Below are 25,373 nucleotides of genomic sequence, written 5' to 3'. Positions count from 1 at the left end.
AGTGATCTTTGTTACTACTGAAATTGTTTTCCGGTGCCATAAACTGTGCACATATAATACAGCAAACTTAATAAATGTTGTATCTGTTCTTCCTGCTCCATTGACTGGCCATTCATTCCCTCCTCTCTGTCTGTCCTTGGACCTCTCTATTCCCTGAGACACAACAGTATTGAAATTAAGCTAATCAGTAGCCTTACAGTGACCTCTGAGTGTCCAAGCGAAAGGAAGAGTAGCATTTCTATCACTTTAAATCAAAAGCTAGAAATGATTAGGCTTACTGAGGAAGGTATGTCAAAAGCCAAGATAAGCCCAAAGCCAGGCCTCTTGTGCCAGTTAGCCAAGTTGTACATGCAAAGGAAAAGTTCTTGAAGGAAATTAAAAGTGCTATTCCAGTGAACACACTAATGAAAAGAAAATCAAACAGCCTTATTGTTGATGTGAAGAACGTTTTAATGGTCTGTATAGAAGATCAAAGCAGCCACAACATTCCCTTAAGTCAAGACCTAATCCAGAGCAATTCCCTAACTCTCCAGTTTGATGAAGGCTGAGAAAGGTGAGGAAGTTGCAGAAGAAAAGTATGACGCCAGCAGAGGTTTGCTCTTGAGGTTGAAGGAAAGGCTTTCTTTTTAAGATAAAAGTGCAAGATGAAACAGCAATCGCTGATGGAGAAGCCACACGTTAACCAGAAAATCTGACTAAGATAACTGATGAAAGTGGCTACACCAAACAATGGATTTTCAACACAAACAAAACAGCCTTGTATTAGAAGAACATACCGTCTAGAACTTTCATAGCTAGAAAGGAGAAGTCAATGCCTGGCTTCACAGGACAGGCCAAAATCTCTTGTTAGAGGCAAATCCAGCTAGTGACTTTTAAGTTTAAGCCAATGTTTACCATTCTGAAAATCCTAGGACCCTTAAAAATTGTGCTAAATCTACTTTGCCTGTGCTCTACAAATGGAAAAACAAAGCTTGAGGAGAGCACATCTGTTTACAGCATCATGGCTTGCTGAATATTTGAAGCCCACTATATTTTTTTCAAAATGTTCTGCTCATGGACAGTGCACCTGGTCACCCAAGAGCTGATAAGATATACAAGAAGATTAATGTTGTTTTCATGCCTACTAACAAACATCCATTCTGTAACCCATAGATCAAGGAGTAATTTTAATTTTCAAGTCTTTTATTCAAGACATACATTTTTAAGACCATAGCTACCATAGATAGTGATTCCTCTAATAGATCTGGACAAAATAAATTGAAAACCTCTGGAAAGGACTCATCATTCTAGATGCCATTAAGAACATTTATGATTCATGGGAGGAAGTCAAAATATCAACATTAACAAGAGTTTGGAAGAAGTTATTCCAACCCTCATGGATGTCTTTGAGGGATTCAGTGGAGGAAGTAACTGCAGATGTGGTGGAAGTAGCAAGAGAACTAGAATGAGATGTGGAGCCTGAAGATGTGACTGCTTGTTGCAGTCTAATCTCGTGATAAAACTTAACACATGAGGAGTTACTTCTTTTTTTTTTTTTTTTTTTTTTGAGACAGAATTTCACTCTTGTTACCCAGGCTGGAGTGCAATGGCGCGATCTCGGCTCACCGCAACCTCCGCCTCCTGGGTTCAGGCAATTCTCCTGCTTCAGCCTCCTGAGTAACTTGGATTACAGGCATATGCCACCATGCCCAGCTACTTTTTTGCATTTTTAGTAGAGACGGGGTTTCACCATGTTGACCAGGATGGTCTCGATCTCTTGACCTTGTGATCCACCCGCCTCGGCCTCCCAAAGTGCTGGGATTACAGGCTTGAGCCACCGCGCCCAGCCCCAGGAGTTCCTTCTTATGGAAGAGCAAAGAAAACAGTTTCTTGAAATGGAATGTACTGGTGAAGATCCTGGAACATTGTTGAAATAACAACAAAGTATTTAGAATATCACCATAAAATAATAAAGCAGGGCAGAATTTGAGAGGGTTGACTCCAACTTTGGAAGAAATTTTCTGGGTAAAGTATTAACAAACAGCATCACATGCTGCAGAGAAATCTTTCATGAAAGAAAGAGTCTATACAGCAAACTTTATTGTTGTGTTACTTTAAGAAACTGCCAAGGATACCCCTTCAACAGCCAACACCCTGATCGGTCAACAGCTGTCAACATCAAGGCAAGATACCCTACCAGCAAAAAAGATTATGACTCACACTGAAGACTCAGATGATTGTTAGCACTTTTTAGCAATAAAGTATTTTTAAATTAAGGTATGTATATATAGTTTTTAGACATGCTATTGCAAACTTTAAATAGACTACAGTATAGTATAAACAAAACTTTTGTATGCAGTGGTAAACCAAAAAATGTGTGTAACTCCCTTTATTGTAATATTCACTTTTTTGTGATGGTCTGGAACTGAACCTGCAGTATTTCTGAAGTATGTCTGTATTACTTACCTTCATATGATTCTTCACCACTGACTATTTCATATTGTTTACTTAGGAGGAAAGTTAAGACGATCTAATTTTTTAAATTGTTTATGTCTTTACTCTGGAGAACTTTGCCATTTTATGACAACAATCTCTTTTAGCAATAAATGAATACATATCTGTATTGAAAGAAACATTAACTGAAAACTAGCTAGCAATGGCTGCTGTGGAAGCAAAAGGAAACTCAGGATATCAGTGATTTCTAGTGTCGGAATGTAATGCAGTTTAGGGAGGGAAATAGGAATGAGCTATAGACTTATTAGGGAGCAAAGATGTTAGGAAACGATGGCCAGTGACTTACCTTGCAGATCTTATTTTCTAAATACCATTCCCCACTAAAAGGTACCAGGGCTCCATGGAAAAATGGCAGATTCTAGAACAGGGCAGGGAAGGTACAGATGAGCCTCATGCTATGCCAGAAAGGAAGGAAGGACTCAAAACCAAAAATAGGGTGTCATGTTAAAGGACACACAATCCAGCTTGAAGGAGTGCCCATTAGAAAAATCTAGGGCAGTTTGAGGATCACAGTAAGATAGTAATAGATGGTGTGAATTATGTAAAAATGAAGCCAGTGAATAAGACTCCCTAATAATAGAAAGTTAGATAAGGAAATAAAGAATTGAGGAAGAATGGAAAGTTTTTTCTTACAGTAAAATGCTGTCTGATATATAGAGAAGGAATGATGGAGTTTGTATTGTGGCAAGCAATGTATAAGGCATTAGAGGTACACAATGCTTAAGAGAGTGCCTTTAGCTTTTTTGCTACTGTAAAGTTGGGAGGAGACAAATAGATAGTTTGTCCATTTATCTTATCACCATTAGAGTTAATCCTCTCAAGGACAAGATATCTTTATATAATGTATTAGGGTAATGCCTTATATTATTAATTAGCTGAATGACTGATACATTCCTAAGCACTGACTGTGGTATAATGAGTTATATTAAATGGAGGATGACACTTTAATTTGTTTCATTAATTTTTTAAATTATAAAAGTAAATGAACTGGTGAAAATGTATGGGCATAAATGAATATAAAGATACAAGGGAAAATATTACCTAAAACCCAACTATTAAATGAGTAACTAATGTTTATATTTTAGCATATTTCCATCTGGTTTTCTAACATACTTAGATCATGCTGAATCTACTTCTTTAAAAATATTTAATCTACTTCTTTAAAAATATTTGCCCTCTTTTTAATGTGCCTAATTTTTAAATTTCAAGGTGTTTGACTTTACGATGCAAATTGTACTTTGACAACTTACTATCTCAGCGGGCCTATTGTGGAAAAATGAATTTTGATCACAAGAATGAAACTCTAAGTATATCAGTAAGTATCCTAATTCTTTGCCTCTTAATCATTAGAAAAACTAGTTGTTTCTTTTCTATTTTTGTTGGGGTTTTTTTAGAGACAGAGTATTACTCTGTTGCCCAGGCTGGAGTGGAGTGGTAGGATCATAGCTCACTGTAACCTTGAACCTTGAACACATGGGCTCAAAGTGATCCTCCAGCCTCAGCCTCTCAAGTAGCTATGAGTAGCTAACTTTTTTTTTTTTTTCCGTAGAGACAAGGTCTCAAATTCCTGGCCTTAAGCAATTCTCCCGCCTTGTCCTCAAAGAATGCTGGGATTATCAGTGTGAGCCACCATGCCCAGCCTACTACTTTTCTTTTGTTAAAACATTGATAAACTTTAACCTGTTGTCTTTGAAATAAATAATTTATTTTTAAGTTAAGGATGGTCTTTGCCAAAATTGATCTTACTAAATAAAGCTGCTAGTGCAGATTTTATTTTTAGACAAACACATTATTTTCCTAGGATGATAATTGGGAATTTTTTTTCAGTTACAATTATTTACCTTGTCTTTCTACTCCACTAGTTCCTTTTGAAAATTTACACAGCATTATAAATTATTCAAGGTTTTATGGAAAGTACATAGTCTTTAGTCTCCTTTAAGGAAGCAAAGAAGGTTCTTCCCCACGTAATTGTGTTTATACCATTTACTTCTGAAATTGTCCCTAGTTCTGGCCGCTTTTGAGTAAAAAAAGCTACCATGTTCAACTTGGTGGATTTTATGGGTTCTTTCACAGTCATATGTGTTAAAAGAGGGTGTATGGAGATAACGGCATTAAAAAAATGTGTAGTCTGGTGGTCAAGAACAACTACCCACTCTAAATATTCTGGGGCTGAATTTTCAAATAATTGCCTACTACTCTTAGTTACCATAAATCTTATCCTTCCATTTTAATACTTAGAATAAATGTTAGATGTTTAACTTCTACTGGTAAATCATGGGTAAGTCCTCCTCACCCACCATTGGTTTTTAAAAGAGCCAATTTTTAAAGATACAAATTTGAAAGTATTGGGAGGACTTGCGCTTATTGATAGAGAAGGTAGTATGTCATGGTAGTTTATTGTTCTCACTGCAAACTATGAAAAAGCCAGGGAGATTACAAAACTTTTATTTTTAAAGACACTGGAAAGCTATATAAACAATAATGACTAGACAAATTGGAATTCCAAGGGATAGGAGAGCCTGTCCAAGGTGGGCTGACAATTGCTGGACGTTTTCTTTCCTGGGAGCGTTTGCTGATTCTGGACTTCGCATAGTAATAGGGGGCTCACAAAACAGAGTAGAATCTTGGGAACTGCTAGGTACCTAACTAATATTTCAGTTAGTCAGTTTCTGAGTTCTGGTGTTGTGTACAGCTGGCCCAAGGAACAGTTATGAATAAAAAGTGGACTAAGTCTTAGGAAAATTGGAACTTAACCGCAATCCAGCCCTTACTAACTGTGAGCCCTCTCATACCTCAAATCTAATATAAGGAAAGGGGACCCCTCTTTAGTGAAATATTATACATTTGGAGCCTCCATGGATCTTTTACACAAAATATCAAATATAAGGTAAAAAAGACTGCTTACCCCCTAAGATCAGGAAGAAAGTAGTTCTGTCCACATTCACCATTTCTATGAAAAAGTGGCACTACAGATTCTAGCTAGTACATTTAGCCAAGAAAAAGAACTGAAAGGCATGTATATGGAACAGAAGAAGTAAAACTCTTTTGATCCACAAGTAATATGGTTATCTCTGTAGAAAATCTGATGGAATCTACAGAAAGAGCTACTAGAACCATTGAAGTTACAACTAGCAAGGTTACAGACACAATCAGTATGCATAAATGAAGTATATTTCTATATACTTGTACCGAATGATTAGAAATTGAAATTTTAAAAAATACTATTTACATTAGCATCAAAACTATAAAATAGGGAAAAATCTGGCAGAAGGTATTCAAGACCTATACACTGAAAACTACTAAAAGAAATGCTGATAAACTAAAGACATAAATAAATGGAGCTATGTAGGGTGTTACTAGATCGGAAGACTCAGTATTATTAATAATTAAGTTCTTTCCAAATTGATTTATGGACTGACTCCGTTCAGTTTTCATTAAAATGCCAGGAGACTTTTTTGTGGAAATTGACAAGCTGATTCTAAAATTCATATGGAAATGCAAAGGGCCTAAAATAGCGAAAACAACTTTGAAAAGGAAGAATAAAATTAGAGGACTTATCAAAGTGTACACTTCAAATATATGCAGTTTATTATATTTCATTTGTACCTCAGAGCTGTAAAAATTACCACATACATGAAGAAGCATGGAAAGGTGACTGATAATTTTTTTTTAAGTAGAAAATAGAACCAGACTACTAGATGATAGTTACAAGAGAAAGCAGACAAATATTTTTAACTATGATTAATTTGTTAAAGAACATAGAGTTAATCATAAACAAAATGGATAAAATGGATCCAGAGTTTCAACATAAAATTGGAATCCACAATTTCAGTACAGAATTGGAAGCCACAAGAATATTCTAAAACTAAAAAGTGTAATATCTGAAATTAAGAACTCGTTGGATGGATTTAACAGTCAGAAATGAAGGCAGGTCAAAAGGAAATACCTAAATTGAACAGCATAAAAATAGAAAACACTGAACAGAGTTTGAGATATGAGGGGCACAACCAGCAAATTTAATATAATTGAAGTCCCAATAGGATAGAACAAAGAAAGAGCAGAAAGAATATTTCAAGAGATAACGTTTGATAATTGTCCAAACTGAAATACATCAATCTAGATTCAGAAACCTCAGTAAGCTACAAGTGAGGTAAATATAAAGAAACCACACCTAAAAAACATAAAATAGTCAAATAGCTGAAAACCAAAAACAAAGAGATAATCTTAGAAGTTGCAAGAGAAAAAAATAGGTATTAGTTTCCAAAGAGTAACAATAAAACTGAAGGCAGACTTTTTAACAGAAACTGTGGAAGGTAAATGTTACCTGACAGACTTTAAAGTGCTAGCAGAATTTTTAAAAACCGGTATCTAGAATTCACTAACTAGCAAAACTGCCTTTCAAAAATGAAGGTAAAACGTCTTAGTTTTCAGATAAACAAAAGCTGAAATAATTATTCTTCAGTATGCTTGGCCCACAAGAAATACTAAAGACCATCTTCAGATGAAAGAAAAATGGTCACAGATGGAAACATGGAACTGCAGAAGGAACAGAGAGGAATGCAAAAGGTAAATCTGTAGGTAAATACAAAACAGTTTCGGCTGTCTGAATCAACAATAATAATATTGTTGAATAGACACCCAAGTCTTGAGGGGCTTAGAAGCTGTAAAAGTCAAATATATGACAACAGCACAAGAAGAGAATAGAAGTACATGGAGTTAAACTGTTGTAAGGTTCTTGTACCTTCAGGAAGTAATACCAACACGAATTTAAGATAAACTAATACATCAGCAATACATATTGCAATGTCAGGAGTAACCACTGCATTTTAAAAGAATGTATAATTTTAAAGCTAACAGAGACCAAATAAAAGGAATGGAAAACAAAAACACTCAATTAAATGAAGGCAAAAAGGGAAGAGAAATAAAGAATGTATGGAGCAAATTGAAAGTAGATGCATGGCTCAAATCTACATATATCAGTATATTAACTGTAAGTACACTAAATTATTAAAAGCATAGGCTGAATAGAAAAATAAAACTAACTGTATGTTGTTTATCAAAATACACCTCAAATATTAACATAGGACAGAGAAGATCCTAAGTAAAATGTGATAAAGGATACACCATGCAAACATTAGTCAAAAGAAAGCTGATTAAGCTGTAATAACAACATGATAGACTTTATGCAAGAAATATTAATAAAGGCTGAAAGGGCCATTTCATAGTTATAAAAGTTATTTTAAAAAATATTTAAATTTGTACGTACCTAATAACATAGCTTCAAAATACATAAAAATTGGGAGAACTGAAAGGCAAAGTAGAATTGACAATTAGAGTTGGAAGTTTTGATAAACCTTTCTTAGTAATGGATAAAACAATCAGATGAAAAGTCAGTAAGGCAATATAAGATTTAAATTACACAACCAAATTGACCTAATTGGCAGAGCTATAGAACATTGTGCCAAACTACTGCAGATTGTGTATTGTCTTGAAGTACATGTGGAACATTTACCAAACTGGACCATTTTTCTGGCTATAATACAATTCTCAACAAATTTCAAAGGATTGATGTCATACAGAATATATTGTAAAGTGGCATGAAATTAGAAATAACAGGTACCCTTAAAACTTAATGAATGTTAGAAAATTAAGTAGCACATTTCTGTATACTCCGTAGGTCAAAAAATAAATAGAAATTAGAATATAGTTTTGAATCAAACAACAATAAAAAGAAAATATCAAAGCTTGTATGATACAGCCATAGGGTTTCTCAGAAGGGAATTTATAGCTTTAAATATATATATTAGTAAAAATGGAAAGTTGAACATTAATGATCTAAGTTCTATATCAGGATGCTAAAAGGAAAAAAAGGCCATTATAAATTTAAGTAGAGAGAAGGATACAGTGATACAAAGGCAGAAATTTTAGAGTAGAAAGCAAATATACAGTAGGAATGAAACAATAGAGACTCAAGGTAGACCTTATATGTATACATAAATCGTACATATATGTTATGACAGGACTCCACTGCAAGGCTGTGGAAAAGGGTCATCTTCTCATGAATGGTATTAGGTTCAAATTGTTGGATATCTTTTTGGTAAAATAAACAGTAAGCAAATTTGACCCCCTAACGTTATTTACAGAAAGGAATTTAAGTTGATCATAGACCTAAATTTAAAACAATAAAGCTTCTAGAAGAAGATAATGTCTTTATGGATGTGTGTGTGTGTGTGTGTGTGAAGATTTTTTAAATGGGACACAAAGAGCAACTTGCTCAAAAGATTGATAATTTGGACTTTATTAAAATTAAGAACTTCTCTTCATCAAAAAGTAACATTAAACAAGTGATAAAAGAAGCTACAGACTAGGAAAAGATACTTGTGATGCACACATGCAACAAATAACTTATGTCTAGAATTAAAGAATGGTAAGTACTAAGAAAGAGGCAGACAACACATTTTAAAATGGTCAAAACCCTTAAACAGAAACCAGTTTATGTAAATGGTGAGTAAACACATGAAAAACTGTACAGAATTGTTAGTCATCAGAGAAATATTATTTATATCACAGTAAGTTACTATCACACCCTTATGATGACGAAAATTAACAGGACTGGCAATGTCTTATGTTGGTGAGGGTGCGGAATTACAACTCTCATACATTGGTGGTGGGAGTATAATTTGGTAAAACTAATTTGGAAACCTCTCTATGTCAATGTCTCAAAGCAGTTCCATTCTTGCACATAAACCCAAGAAAAAATTAGTGCTTATTTTCTCAAGCAGATATATTTGTAAATGTTCATAGTTTTATTTATCATAGCCCAAAACTGAGCAACCCAATGTCTACCTAGAGTCAAATGGATACATTAGGGTATATTCAAACAATAAGATACTATTCAGAAATGAAAATAACAAACTGCTTTTACATACAACATAGATGATCTGACAATGGTGAGTGAAAAGCCAGTTACAAGGGTGTAGTTAGTGTATATAAATATGAAGTGTATATACAAAAGAGTATATGTAACATCTACATATGAAGTTCAGGAACTGTTAAGGTTGATGTTGGGTGATTAAAATCATTCTGATTTTAATCATCGCCCTTTTCAGGGATGGTAATATGATACAAGTAGTTTGTTTAGATGCTGGGAATGTTCTTGTGTCTTGATCTCAGCAGTGGTTACCCAGGTGTGTGTATGTATTGTAAAGAATTGAGTTGTACACTTTTGTGTTCTCTATAAAAAATTATGCTATAATAAAAAATGGAGAAAAAGGAAAATATTAGAAGTGTTTGAATAATTTATCTCTAGAGCTAACTATACCAAACAACTCAAGCTAGACTTTCTGATGTTGTCGTCTCCGTTTTTCAAAAGAATATTTAATTTCTGTTGTCTTCATTTTACTACCAAGGAAACTGGCACTGAAGTTCCATGACATGTTAGTAATAGATGGAGGCAGGGGAGTAAAAGCTAGATCCCCCAGATTTACCTAGGGCCTCATTTGTTAAATCGATGCAAAATATCGTTTTGGGACAAGATTGCTTCTTGGTATTTAGTTATTGCTTTTATGTGGAGATTTGTATTTGGTTGATTGTTGGTTTGGTTGGATCTTCTATTGCTTGTGTTAATATTGCTTTTGCATTTGAATTTTCATAGAGGATTCAGACTTATGATAGATGTGAAAGTTTACAGTATGTTTAGATTTGGAATTTTTGCCTTAGAATATTAATAATAATAAAAATAAATGAGTGCTAACTTGAGAGCAATATTATTTTTCAAATAGTGAATTGAAAAATATTGGAAGCTATATGTCTGCTATTAATATGAAACTAGTTGTTCCTCTGTTTTCACCTTGTATGCGTATATGTATATCTGGAATTTTGTCAAAAAAAATAGAATCCTCCCTAATGTTATTGTATATTCACAGGAAATTGTGTGAACGATTTGCTGTTAATTTTCTTAGTTGCTTTCTTATTGTTTCCATGAGCCTTTATTTAGTAAAGAATTTTAAAAAGATACTATTTACATATTTCAATCCATTTCTTTGGCCAGTATATGGTTTTTCAATTTGGTTCTGTCCTTTTGATGTTCAGTAATTACTTTTAGTGCAGTTTAACCACTAGATGTCACTGTAATTCAAGTAACAAAAAATCTCAGCACTTTTAAATGTTTGAAACTTCAGTTTCAGGGCTGGGTGTGGTGGCTTACACCTGTAATCCCAGTACTTTGGGAGGCTGAGATGGGAGGATTGCTTGAACCCAGGAGTTCAAGACCAGCTTGGGCAACATGGGGAAACTTCATCTTCACCAAAAAAAACCCCAAAATACAAAAATTAGCTGGCCATGGTAGCATACATCTGTGGTCCTAGTTACTAGGGAGGTTGAAGTGGGAGGATCACTTGAGCCTGGGAGACAGAGGTTGCAGTTAGCCAAGATCACTCCATTGCATTCCAGCCTGGACAACAGAGTAGGACCCTGTCTCAAAAAATAATAATAATGTTGATTAACATTGATATTTTTATTATTAAGCCTTTGGAATTTTGGTATGTTAAATTCACTTATGGTGAAAAAAGTTTTCAGTCTGATTCTCTTGCAGTAGAATGAGAAATACCATTATATGTATAACTGTTTTACTCTATTTTGAATTGAATGGATATTTCCAAATGACTAGTCATTTTATTCTCATCTCCTTTTTACTTTCTATTATGTATTTATCTGTGTTGTAAAGAATTTAATCTGGCCTTTTACATACTTAGGTTTTTGTTTCTTGTCAACTCTCTCTTCAAGGTTCAGCCTGGAGAAGGAAATAAAGCTGCCTTCAATGACATGAGAGCCTTGTCTGGAGGCGAACGCTCTTTCTCCACAGTGTGTTTTATTCTTTCCCTTTGGTCCATCGCTGAATCTCCTTTCAGATGCCTGGATGAGTTTGATGTCTACATGGTATTGTTAAATTTTAAATTCTCTTTTTCATTTTTTTGTTTGTTTGAAACATGTATTTCTTAAGGAAGCAAATCTTTCCTGAGTTTTGCCCCTAACAGAAAAGATCCTGCCCTGACACTTTAGTCTGTGACCAATAGTGGAGAAGAACTAAAGAGCTGGAATTCTGTCCCTTGCTTCCAGGCACACAATACCCCTAGTGACCCTGTCCTGGAGGGGTCCCCCTCTTGTTGCCCAGCATGGATACCCATGCTCTCCATCAGATAGGTGCTTTCTCCCTCACTCTCTCTCCCAGCTTATCTTCATCAATCGATAAATATCTTCAGGTTTTTTTGTTTTAATAAAAAATTATAACCAGTTCACCACCCTGGCTTTGACTCACACTAGCTACTGTTTGCTGTTCCTTCCTTCATAGCCCACATTTCAGAGCAGTGTATAGAACATTAAGTGAGCAAGAACTTTGGAATTTGAAGTTACAATTCTTTTTTTTTTTTTTTTGAGACGGAGTTTCGCTCTTGTTACCCAGGCTGGAGTGCAATGGCGCGATCTCGGCTCACCGCAACCTCCGCCTCCTGGGTTCAGGCAATTCTCCTGCCTCAGCCTCCCAAGTAGCTGGGATGACAGGCACGCACCACCATGCCCAGCTAATTTTTTGTATTTTTAGTAGAGACGGGGTTTCACCATGTTGACCATGGTTGGTCTCGATCTCTCGACCTCGTGATCCACCCGCCTCGGCCTACCAAAGTGCTGGGATTACAGGCTTGAGCCACCGCGCCCGGCCAGGAATTTGAAGTTAACAAGCCTAGGATTTGAGAACTAACTCTGACAGACAAAATATTTCTACTTACTGGGTCTCAGAGTCTTCGTCTACAAATTAGCATTATTACCAATTCCTTCCTCTTAGAGTTTGAGTGAGGCTCAAATGGTGTCTTTCATACATTATACTTACTGTGGTTTAGGCATATAGTATGTTCTCAAAAATTAGCAATTATTTCCTTCTTCATATCTCATTGTTTCCTAAATCTACTGTAATCTGGATGTAGATGACACTACTCCAGTAAAACATGTTTAGCAAAGGTTATAAATGAGCTTTAATCTTTTCCTAAATCTACTGTAATCTCTATGTAGATGACACTACTCCAGTAAAACTTGTTTAGCAAAGGTTATAAATGAGCTTTAATCTTTTTTTTATTTCTTATGAGCTTTAATCTTACCTTATTTTTTTAAGTATTTGACACTACAGACCTATCCTCCATCCCTTAAAATATGTCTTCTTACCAGCTGCCACCCTTATGTTTCCTGGTTTTCCTGTTTTCTACTCTTTGTCCTTAATCTGCCAAGTTGCCTCCCCTATTTCTTTTCCCCTTAAATGTTTGAGGTCTTTGTTTGCTTGTTGTAGTGTTGTTGATTTTCCTGAATTCCATATCCTACTTCCCTCTACACACATACACATATCACAGTTCCCGAAACTACTGCCTGCATATGGATGGATACCTACCAACCCATAGCTCCGCATCCTGACTTCTCTCCTGTACTCTAGACCCAGTTGCCCTCCTTCCTTTGAGACATCACCTGGTAAACAACCAGTATCTGAAATTCAGCAGGCCTGAGGTTGAATGTGTCTTCATCTCAAAGCCTTTTTCTTTTCCTGAATTTTCTACCTTGATTAATGCAAACTGTCATTTCCAACCCAGTCACCTGACTTTGACACCTGTGATTTATCTTTGATTCTTCTTTCTTCAAGTCCGATCTCTGTCCGCTTCTCCTTTAAGACCACTGTTTTGTCTCTGCCCTCTTCTCCTTTCTCACTGACACTCTTCCACTCATCCCCCTCTTTTTGCCTCATGCCTGTGGTGATAGCCTCTTCTCCGGACTCCCAGGCTTTCATGTGGTCCTTTCTTCAGTCTGTCAACAGGTTTACATTTCTACAATTGATCTGATTGTGGTCATTCATCTATATAAAACCCTTTGGTGGTTATTATATATGGAACAAATGTTTAATTCTGTAGGGCAGCTTTGAGACCCTTCACTACTGTTTTCAGCTGTTCTAAGCTATTTGTAATTCTCCAAACATGGTCCCTCTGCCTAGTGTGTCCTCCTTAATCATGTGTCTCTCTACTCATCTTTCAGGACATCGTTCAAGTGCCACCTTTAAGAGACTTCTGTCACCACCATACCCTATCAGGCAGGATAAGGAACTTCTCAGAGCTTCCTTTGCACCACCTTACATCAACTCATAATATATATTAGTTTTATATTTTTATTTAAGTTAAAAATATAAAAATGTTTTATATTATTATATAATATTTTCTACTATTTTTTATTCTGTTGAAGTTGCCTATTTTTATATCTGAATCTCCCACCAGATTGTAACCACTTTGAGATTATCAATTATGTCTTAATGATATTTATGTCTCCTAATGCCTAGTCTATAATAAACATTTAGTAACTGTTTATTGATGAATCAGAGTTTATACCTGTGGGTGCTCTATAATCCTTCAGTGTCAATTTTTTTCTATGATATTATTGCTGAAAATGGGTGAGAAGTTTCTCCGAGAACTGTCTTCATAGCTGATCACGAGTCATAGAAGATGATTATTCTTTGCATGCAGTATTCTTTTTTAAAATGCTGCTGTGCAGTCTTACCACCCATCTTGTATGTCAGATTTAATTCCAAGCAGCTCCTTTCTCTTTCAGAAACTTAGAGCTTCTTAATCAGAATGGCACTTTGCCTCAGTGAAATTATTCAGAAGAATGTGCCCAAGTTCTGTGACCTAATCCAAGGAAAACAAATTTTGGGGTGTTCAGTGGCAGTTTTGTTATAAAATAATGGGTCTCTCAGAACAGATATGCCTGACAAAATTTTTATAATCAGAGCCATTAAGCAATATAGCTGGCATCTACATCCCCTTTTGACTCCACAGCCCTTGTTCTAAATCACCATGCTTTATTGCCACATATAGTTTTATTTCTTATTTTTTTCAGAGACAGTCTCATTCTGTTGCTCAGGCAGAAGTGCAGTGGCACAATCTCAGCTTACTGCATCCTCTGTCTCCTAGATTCAAGTGACTCTTGTGACTCAGCCACCTGAGTAGCTGGGCACCACTAGGTGCACACCACCACACCTGGATAATTTTTGTATTTTCTGTAGAGACGGGGTTTTGCCATATCGGCCAGGCTGATCTTTAACTCCTGGCCTCAAGTAATCCATCTGTCTCAATCTCCCAAAGTTCTGGGATTACAGACATGAGCTACTGTGCTCGGCACCACATACAGTTTTAAATAAAACCTTTAAAATGTATGTGTTCATATGTCAATGATTTCGACTTTTAGGATTTTGTAATGGGATGAGGAACACTTTGATTTTCTTTTACTGTTACTTAACTCAGAAAATGTAGGCACAGGTCTGTATCATTTAATTCCAAAACCTATTATAACTAAGCATTATTCTTTTTCTATACCATGATGTCCTAGTCAACTTATTTAAAGATAGAATTGAGAAATTGGTCTGTAAATTCGATTTGGTTTACATTGTACAAATGGTAGAGGTAATGGGGAGAGGCAGACTTTTTAAAACTTAGGCTTTATCATTGAGGGAAAATTTGAGAGACTTAATGGATTTGAGACCAGCCACTTTTGTTACCATTACCCTGAGTGATTAACCATTACTGTACAAATTAGTTTCATTCTCTAACATTTAGTTGTATCATGTGAATTTATTTTATTATTTCAATTGCTACACATATTTGAGGGAGGGGGCCATGCATACAAATATTTTGACTATAGAAATTACCTGAAAGACATACTGGTTCAGTTATTGTCCCCTAATAGTTTTATTTTTTTTCTTTTCCTTAGAGATGAGGTTTCATTCTGTCGTTCAGGCTAGAGTGCAATGGTATGATCATAGCACTTACTATACCCTTGAGTTTTGGGGCTCAAGTAATCCTCCTGCCTCAGTCTCCCAAGTAGCTAGGATGACAGGCATGCACCACCATGCCCAATTTGTGTGTGTGTGTTTGTGTAGACAGAGTCTCCCTGTGTTGCCCAGGCTAGTCTCGAACTCCTGACCTCAACTGATCCTCTCACCTCCACCTCCCAAAGTATTGGGATTATAGGCATGAGCCACTGCACCCAGCCAGTTTTCTCCTAATGGTTTCTGGTATTCTTTTTCCAGTGTATTACCTTTCTTGGACATCCTAGATAATGTAATGACTAATTCCTGGATGAAAATCCGGGAGCTCAATTAGCCCACAGATTACTGCTTTTACAGAAATGTGACTAATAGCAGTCCTAACCTCTGACTTTGTTTTTCAGGATATGGTTAACAGGAGAATTGCCATGGACTTGATACTTAAGATGGCAGATTCCCAGCGTTTTAGACAGTTTATCTTGCTTACACCTCAAAGCATGAGGTAACTTTTTAAAACTCTCTAGGTACATATCAAGTATATAAAAGGAAGAAAGACATCTTTCATAATTTTCATTTTTAAAGTACAAATACGTACAAGACTGATGAAAATAAAAATTAGCTCCCCTACTAGTTCAGGAGATTTAGGATGGTTTTCTCTTTTCCACATATTTAAAATTTTACCTGTATTACTTCCCTTTCATAACTGAAACAAGTTTCGTAACTGAAACAAGTTACTATTCTGTTTTGAGTCTGCTACTATGTAGTTATCATGACAAACTAAAGTAATGCAATTTTAGTAATTCTGTTTGGACTAAAATGATTCGTGATTCCCTCATCTTGCCTCTCTTCTCTTGATGACTTACAGATAACAATCTCTCTAAATAAACAGCTTTACTCTGCTGTCAGTATTTATTGGGTGCCTACAATGTGTCAGGCACCATGACACTTAGAGTTGATACTCTGTCTCTAAAGTGGCCATGTGATTATATGGGGATTTAAATTTGTGGTTGGGAATATTCAGGTAACGTCTTCCTTGCTCGACAATAGCAAAAATAAAAAATAGTTGGTATATAAATCTCTCATTTTCTTTTCCTCCAAACTTAGGAAGTTAATTTTTAAAAATGAAAACAAATTATTTCCTTATTGCAAATAGTGTTTCTCCTAGAACTCTAGATATTAGACATATCCCAGATAATAGCCAAATATTTAGGTTTATATTTTCATGAGGTAATATTAGAATTTTTTGTAATGGACAAAGGTCTTCTTGGAAATTTGAGTAACTGATTTTATTTCTTCTAGTTCACTTCCGTCAAGTAAACTAATAAGAATTCTCCGAATGTCTGATCCTGAAAGAGGACAAACCACATTGCCTTTCAGACCTGTGACTCAAGAAGAAGAAGATGACCAAAGTTGATTTGTAACTTAACATGCCTTGTCCTCATGTTGGATTTGTGAAGGGAAGGAAAAATTCTGGACTCTTTGATATAATAAAATGAGACTGGAGGCATTTTGAAATGAAATAAACTCCTTTATATATCCAGCCCCAATCAAATGTATAAATAAGTCTAGAAAAGCAACTACAACCAGCAATTTAAGATTACTATTACTTTCCTTTAAGAAAGTCGATTTCATAGTACTGGTTTTAAATCTTTTTAAGTTTGTTTTTGTTATTTTACCATCTATTTTTATAGATTGTTTTTCAGAAGTAAAATTTTGTACATATATACATGTACATATCTGTTTAGTTTGGGTTCATTTCTATAGCATTTTGTAAGAAAATAAAAGTTTGAGTACCTGATTATATTTAGTTTTGCTTTTACAGATATTACATTCTGTAGTTATCAAAAATGGATGAAGGGAGGGATTTCTCACTGCAGAGGGTGGGATGCAAGGGCAGTAAGACACTTTTATGGAGGACTGAAGCTTTGCCAACTTCTACTTGTGCTTTTTTCTCAGTCCTTTAACTGACCACCCTGCCAAGAGCCTGCAACCAGTATCAGAACTAGATAGTGACAGTTTTTCACTCTGACCTGCAGCATGCTTCCCTGGTTTAAAAGCCCTCAGTCTGCAGTCCAGGGTCAGGGACTCTTCAGGCTTGCCCTCAGCTGAGAGGACACAGACTAGAGGGAGTGTGCAGACCAGGCTGGGAGAAGGGCTGGGAAAGCTGGGAGTAGAGGGTGGATCCTTGTGGAGCAGGAGAGTAGCAAGTGGCTGCAGGAGCCTGAGGTCATGCTGTTGATGGTGAGCTGACATCAGTTCTAAGACTCATCTGATTTAGGGGTGTTAAAAAGTGTGTTGCTTAGAATGATCAAATACAGTTATTGTAAAAATGTGATGTTTATGAACTTTTTATTTTAGAAAACATGAATAGTATTGCTCCCTGTATTATTTGATAGTGGGATTCATGCTAAACTTTTAAAGAACATATTGGATATCAAGAAGCATTCCTTACAATAGTAGCAATAAATATTAGAATAAATATTTATGAAATTGAACTATTTTCAGAAAAAGGGTAGTAGTATATTAAGAGCAGGGACTGTTCTCAAGTTATTGAGGAAAACTGGATTTTGTGTTTTTGGTGGGGAAAGAAGCTTAAAACACTTTAGTCTTAAATTGAGGTTTGTTGCCAAATGAGAAGTTTAAAAACTTGTGCTTTCTACTCTTAAGGATTTCCAGGAAGAGGAAAGTGTGTGCTGAATATTTTTAACATTTCTCACTGATCATACAAAGTCTGATTTTTAAATTTACATTTATAATGCCTTTGTATTAAGACTATTTTTAACATACATGTGCTTTTCCAAATTATAAATGAAGGAGAATATACCAAATGCATAAACTTTGATTAGCTAAGGAACTGCAGTGTCTGAATGTTTGTTACAGTTTTGAATGTTGTGCTCTTTAATACAGAACGGCAAACATAATCCTCAGGTATCCCAGCATCTCTTACTGAATTGAAGATTATTCATTGCTTTGGCCTCACAAAGTTTTGGTTTCAACTCACATAAGTGAAAATACCTTCCTTTAATGTTCTAAGTATGATATTATTAGAATAAAAGAATAAAAAGAAATTGTTCTTTTAAAATATGTATAACTTCTAAAAATAAAACTTAAAATTTATATGTATTAAGGTCATGCTTTTGTGAATTGGGGAAAAGTAGTATTAATTGACTAAATTGATCCTCTATGAATCGTGACCTAAATACATCACACAGGTGACTCTTTCACTGCCAGTTTGTTATCATTGCAGCTATCACTGAATGAATGAATGAAGTTCCGGAAAACAAGAAAGGCGTACTTGGATCTTAAGTCTTACCTTCTCAAATCTTTGGGAGTAGAAATGATTAAAATCAGTCTTAAAGTGACAAATGTGACTTTGGGAGGCCGAGGCGGGTGGATCACGAGGTCAAGAGATCGAGACCATCCTGGCCAACATGATGAAACCCCGTCTCTACTAAAAAATACTAAAAAATTAGCTGGGCATGGTGGTGCGTGCCTGTAATCCCAGCTACTCAGGAGGCTGAGGCAGGAGAATTGCCTGAACCCAGGAGGCGGAGGTTGCGGTGAGCCGAGATCGCGCCATTGCACTCCAGACTGGGTAACAAGAGTGAAACTCTGTCTCAAAAAAAAAGTGACAAATGTGTTAAGTTTTCATAAACCAAAGAATAAATAACATAGTTACTTAAATTAGTAACCAACACTAAAGATTCAGTAATTGCCTTCTTAAATATTTTGCAAGTTTTCATGTCTCATTTCTTCCTTCCATTTTCTAGTGCTTTTTTTTGGGAGGGGGGCATATCTTCCTCACGTCTGGGCTGTATATATTTGGAGACCAAAATGATTAAATTCTGTGTAGGAAGCTATTGGCTGGTAGTCATGAATTGGATTAGAAATGTTGCCAGCTGATGAAAACAAAGTGATCAGAATATCTGATTAAACGTTCGTTCTCCTGAGTACAAACTAGATGTGAGGATGGGGGAGAAAGTGTTTACAAACTTTGTCCTGGGGCAATACTTTTTGGTTACATTGATCACTTAGCTATACATCTACATATATGTGTTCTGCTTTGACCAATTCAGATTTTCAGGAGAACTTGGTTTGAAATTTGCAGTCCTAAAAGTTTTAAAGTTACCAGTGTTCCATGGCTTGAACTAAATGCCCATGGACCTGAAGATACATCAGAATATTTATAGGAACAGGTTTTTTTATTTAAGGGTGGGCAAAGTAATAATGTGGATATAAATAAGCTGTTTCTTTGAGTCAGCAAATGAAGTTTTCTAAAGTATATATAATATTGCTATCTAGCATATTAATTTTGGCTTTGGCATTGGCATGTGGATAGAATCTATAGAAACAAGTGGCCTGAGTGTACTCACTAATTATAGCAAGCATAAGAGGGCTTTTTTTTGCCTAATTTTTCTTCAGTTTGAAAATGTAGAAATTAATTCATTAAAAAATGATTAAGTTCATGCCCTGAGCTAGGGACTGTTTCAAGTACTGGGAAGACTGGTTTTCCAAGTTCTACCTTTACGAATGTACCCATCAAGTACTTGATTAACTAGCTGTTTAGTGTCTAAAGAGTTATCTCAAGGTTGCATGTTCAACCCAGAGCTTTTCCTAAAATACTACTAAATCTGTCTTCATGGAATTTAAAGTCTAGTTAGACATAATCAATACCATACATAATTTCAGTGAATAGTAATTCTTACGAATAATAATAAAGCAGGGTAAGGATGTGAGAGGGCGGGGAGGACAGGTATTTTGAATGGAGTGTCGGGAACAATACAGAAGGTAGTATTTGAGTAGAAGTCTGGAACAAGCGATAGGGCAAGTTGTGGGGAGGAAAATATGCAAGGCAAAGGTTCCAGGCAGAAGAAATAAGGGCATGGGTCTTGAGACTGAACTTCATGTCTAGGAATTGTAAGGGCAGTGCTGATAGAGCTTAGTGAGCAAGGAGGATTGGTAGAGGGTAAACTTCAGTGGTAGGCAGAGTGAGATCATTTGAGGCCCTGAAATTATGTTGAGCAGCAGACCTGGTGTCTGCATTTTAAAAGAAGCCTTTGGCTGCTGTGTGAGTATATGAAGGTGGAGCAAACATGGAAAGAGGATGAGCAATTTGGAGACTTTCGCAGTGGTCGAGGTAAGGAGTCATGGTGACTTGGACTAAGGTGTTGGAGACAAACATTCAGACTTGAGAGGCAGCAAGACTTGCCGATGAGAATACTGGAGTTGTGAGAGAGGATCAAGGATCATTTTTTTGGAGCTGAGGCCTAAACAGCTGGATGAACACGGTTCATTCACAGAGGTAGGAACAATGCAGGAGTGGCTGGAGTAATGGACTCCTGTGTGGGGAGAGGAAAAGCTCTGGGTTGAACATGCAACCTTGAGATAACTCTTTAGACACTAAACAGCTAGTTAATCAGGTACTTGATGGGTACATTCAAAGGTAGAACTTGGAAAATAATATACCTTAGGAGTCTGAAGATCTGCAAAATGCTGGGAAAAAAATTCAAAGTGCATGCCCAAACGATTTGGCAAACAATTGTTTTCAAAAAAGAAGGTAAGGGAACAGTGTGTCATTTTACTTAGACGCTCTGATTGACCATTTCTTGCTAGACCGCTCTACATCCTTTGCTGTGAGGCTCTCTAAAAACATCTGTTTAAGCCTGTGCTTTACTTCTTGATGTGATTTACAACTGTGTGGAAGAAATAAGCATCTGGCCTCTTTAAGAAAGTATTTCATATTCATCCAGAGACTGTAACCCTGAATGAATGAATTACAGGAAAAACGAAGCCTTAAAGCAATATGATTCCCTTTTTAAAACAGTTTAGAGTTATTTACAGAATGAGAGGAAATACGGGAACTTATGATTTCTGAATGGAGACAGAGTTGAGGCTAGAGAAGGTATAGAAAATCAGACACTTGGTGGGGGTTGGCCAGACGCAGTGGCTCACGCCTATAACCCCAGTGCTTTGGGAGGCTGAGGCGGAGAGATCACTTGAGGTCAGAAATTTGAGACAAGCCTGACCAACATGGTGAAACCTTGTTTCTACTAAAAATACAAAAATTAGCCTGGCTTGGTGGCAAATGCCAGTAGTCCCAGCTACTCGGGAGGCTGAGGCAGGAGAATCTCGAACCCATGAGGTGGCGGTTGTAGTGAGCTGATGTTGCACCACTGCACTCCAGCCTGGGTGACAGAGCAAGATTCCGAAGGAAAAAAAAAAAAAAAAAGAAAGAAAGAAAAGACACTTGGGGTCATTTTCCCTTCGGAACAGCAGCAGGAGTTAAACAGCTACTTAACATGGTAATTAAAATGGCAGTTGAGTGTAAGCTAGAACCAGTAGAACCCAGGCCCACTTGATTAAAGGAAGCCCGTATTGAGTCCTTTCTGAAGGAACCACTAGCTGGTTAGGATAGCAAGGTCATGGAGGATTCAGGTTGCTAAGATACAATATGTGTTTAAATGGAACTCAATTGCAGAGGGTTTAGTTAAAGGTACACCTCAGCTAATGGCTACCTTCAGCACTGAGGAAAGCAGTGATTATTTCCTTTTATCTTCATTCTTTATTCCCTGTAACAGGTTGTGTTTTCCAAAGATGGCCACAATGGTAGATCCCTCCCATGCTCTCCCAGAACCTTGTCTTATAGAGTCTAATTCTCTTCTTAATCTCATCAGATTTGTAACTCTTATAACCAACAGAATGCAGTAAAAATAATACTTCGTAATTCCAAAGGCTAGGCCAGAAAGGCAATGAAAAGGAATGAAGATCCCGCCTTGATCTCTGGAATGCTCATGCTGGAGCCCTGTGCTGGTGTGGAGGCAATCCACATGAGAAAGCCGAGGCAGGCTGCATGGAGAGCGAGAGACGCCCTGCCAGCCCTCAGCTGCTCCAGCCCCTTTGTGTTTTACCGTCTCTCTGTAACAACGTGAGCAGTCCCAAGCCAGACTGCCCAAGTGAATCATCTGAGAATTTGTGGCCCACAAAAACTCAGAGATAATTCAGTAATCATTTTAAGTCACTAAACTTTGTGGTGATTTGTTATATGGTGATAGTAACTGGTATCCGGAAGTAGAAGAACCAAAATAAAAGTAAATCTAAGACGTGACACTGACTGGAAGGGCCTTGAGGAGACTGTTCATGAATCTAACAGGCATTGCAGAAGCTGTTAGCAGAAGCCTAAGGTCTCAAGGATGCTTTTGGGGAGAGCTGAAGGAAAGTAAGAAAAATGCAATTGAGCCTGGGTACAGTGGCTCACACCTGTAATCTCAACACTTTGGGAGGCTGAGGTGGGTTAATTACGAGGTCAGGAGATTGGGACCACCCTGGCCAACATGGTGAAACGCTGTCCTTACTAAAAAAATACAAAAATTAGCTGGGCGTGGTGGCATGTGCCTGTAGTCCCAGCTACTCGGGAGGCTGAGGCAGGAGAATCGCTTGAACAAAGGAAGCAGAAGTTGTGGTGAGCTAAGATTGTGCCACTGCACTCCAGCCTGGCAACAGAGCGAGACTCTGTCTCAAAAAAAAAAAAAAAAAGAAAGAAAGAAAAATGCAACTGAGAGTGGGAGAAAAGGTGTTTGCTGACATGGATGCCGTGGTAACATGGAAAATAGGAGATGTACCCAATAAATAAGGTGATCTAGCCAAGCAGATGTCTAGACATCTAGACAAAGTATGAAAAGGACCCCTCGGCTATTCTTTGCTACCCGTTACACATGTGAAAAGAGAGATGAATGAAGAACAAGCAATTATATACAAAGGAGATGAGACTGTTTCTCGTTCCCAGGCACTCTTCAAGGTGGAAACTGATTTTCAAATATGAAATGGCTACATTACAAAAGTCAAATTCAGAGTGGGACTGTAAGATCCTCTGTGAGGACCTCAGAAAGATCTAAGTCATTGTTTTTAGACCTTTTCAGACAGACAACAGTCTGCCTTCTAAAATGTGCCTTTTGGGTTATTTCCATTAAACAGTAGGGCTTCTCAGATTATTAGGGGTATTCTATAGCAATCTCATAATGAGCCTCTGCTTATGGAGTGGATTTTATAAACTGTCACATGAGAAACCCATAAGGCTTTTAAAAGAATGTCAACTTAGACTGAAAGACAAACAGACAGTACAAAATAAAGAGTCTTTCTCCTCCTGAAATTGTATGGGCAGGCAGTAGATTGAGAAAACTACTCAGCTGTAAACACAAATTTATTATTTTTTTAATGAAAAAGGAAGGATGGTCCAGAGGGTAGAAATGAGCACAGAAGGCAGAGCCAAGAATCATTGAGAGAAAGCCCCAGAGAGCAGGACCAAACCCTAGTCAAGGACCTTATAGAGTGTACCAGGCTGGATTTCAGAATTGCTATGGACCTGGGGTTGCTGTGTGCTTTCCCTCTCCCCCTTTTTGGAAAGTGTGTCTATTGCAGTTATTCTAAGCCTGTACCATCACTGCATGTTGCATGTTGAAGGGAAGAGAGGAGACAATTCTCCATTTATTTTCAATCCTTTGGATCAAGAAGAATGGGACTCGGTGCACTGTCACTGAAAAACCACATAGGAGGAGCTTTATATGATGAGATCTTGGGCCTCAAGCCTGACCTTGAAGTCATAATGGTAGGAGATTTTGTGGTTTCTTGGGAGGGGATGAACAATCTTGCATGGGAAACGATATGAATTGTGGCCGCAAGGTAGACCGTAGCAGATTGTTTTCCAAAGATGATGGCAACAAGTATCTTTTATTCCACATACTCTTCTAGAATCTTGCCAGAGATGGAGTCCGATTCCCTTGAATGTGGATGGATGTGTGGCTTTCTTGTTACCGGTAGCATACTGTGGAAGTGACACTTCATGACTTCAGATACTAGGTCAGAAAAGATGATAAAACTTCCAACTTTGTATGAATAGTTGTGCTGGAGGCCACAGCCCCTGTGGAAATAATATGACTCCTGAGACTGCAAGAGCAGAAATCCCCAATCAGCCCCCAGCTGCTCCAGGCGCATTTCAGCTCCAGCTGCCACCTGACTACAACTGTATGAGAGACCATGAGGCAGAATCATTCATTTGAGCCCTTTCCTTCTACTTTCTGGTCCACAGAAGCCAGGAAAAATAATAAAGTGATTGTTCTCATTTTAAGCCTCTAGGTTTGGGGGTCAAGCTGTAATGGAACAATAGTAACTGAACCCAGTTCCCAACACCACCCAAACCCATAGAAACCATTATAATGTGGTATTTCCTTTAATTTTATGTGAGTTATTTTGTGAGACTGTGTCTTTCATTTATATATGAATATAATACTGGGCAATATATTTTGCTCTTTTCCTTCCACTCAGCATTTTTGAAATGTCCATGTCGCTGTACCCATCAGTCTGTTGTTTCCAGCTGCTGTGTAGTGTGCCATAGGGTGCATCCACCGTATTTTCCTTACCTGTTTTTCTAGTGGCGAACCACTAGATTGCCTCCAATACCCACCCCACAACTATCCTGGGACATGTCCCCTTATAGCCCTCAGTGGGAGTTTCTTGGGATAATAAACCTGGAGTGGGAATGCTGGGACAGAGGGAATGGTATACTTCTAGGTACACGCTGCTGGACATTCTCTCCAGGATCACTGCACCACCCCACACTCTCACAGCAGCAGGGACTTAAGTAACGAGATGCTTGCTTGCTGGCCCAGCTTCTACATTTTATTTGTAAAAAGAACTAGTGAGTCTGCTGGAGGGTTTGTTTTCCCTAAGTGCCCAGATATAGTTCACTTCCTTCCATGAAGGTCTTGCTTCAGATGTCACCTCACCACCTTATTGCAAAAGGCCACCAAAGTATCCCATCACTCCCCTTCATGTTACCTTGCCCTGATCTTCTTCATTGTTATTATATTTGGCATTTGTGTGTGTATGTATTTAGTGTGTCTCTCTCACCACACAAGAATGATGTTAGGTGCACAGTAGGTGATCAATGAAGATTTGTTATGAATGAATTACTCAGAGCCTGGCTTAACCAGGTGCCATTCTGAGGAACTCCCCACCTCCTCACCTACCTACCTGTCTTCAC

General features: G+C 37.2%; 1 protein-coding gene across 3 annotated transcripts in view; it reads left to right on the top strand.

Annotated features, from left to right (window-relative positions):
• Positions 1-18,258, top strand: part of SMC6 (structural maintenance of chromosomes 6) — an 88,332-nt gene extending 70,074 nt beyond the window's left edge. For all 3 annotated transcript variants that reach the window (XM_074394315.1, XM_074394322.1, XM_003935220.3), the window contains exons 24-27: positions 3,703-3,808; positions 11,278-11,430; positions 15,742-15,839; positions 16,637-18,258. In XM_074394315.1, the coding sequence (XP_074250416.1) occupies positions 3,703-3,808; positions 11,278-11,430; positions 15,742-15,839; positions 16,637-16,751 (472 nt within the window). In that variant the 3' untranslated portion in view covers positions 16,752-18,258. The remainder of the gene's footprint in view (positions 1-3,702; positions 3,809-11,277; positions 11,431-15,741; positions 15,840-16,636) is intronic.
• The last annotated feature ends 7,115 nt before the right edge of the window (positions 18,259-25,373 follow it).

The sequence above is a fragment of the Saimiri boliviensis genome, chromosome 1, assembly GCF_048565385.1.
Source record: "Saimiri boliviensis isolate mSaiBol1 chromosome 1, mSaiBol1.pri, whole genome shotgun sequence".
NCBI classification, from domain to species: Eukaryota; Metazoa; Chordata; class Mammalia; order Primates; family Cebidae; genus Saimiri; species Saimiri boliviensis.
This window is presented reverse-complemented; position numbering and strand designations above follow the sequence as displayed.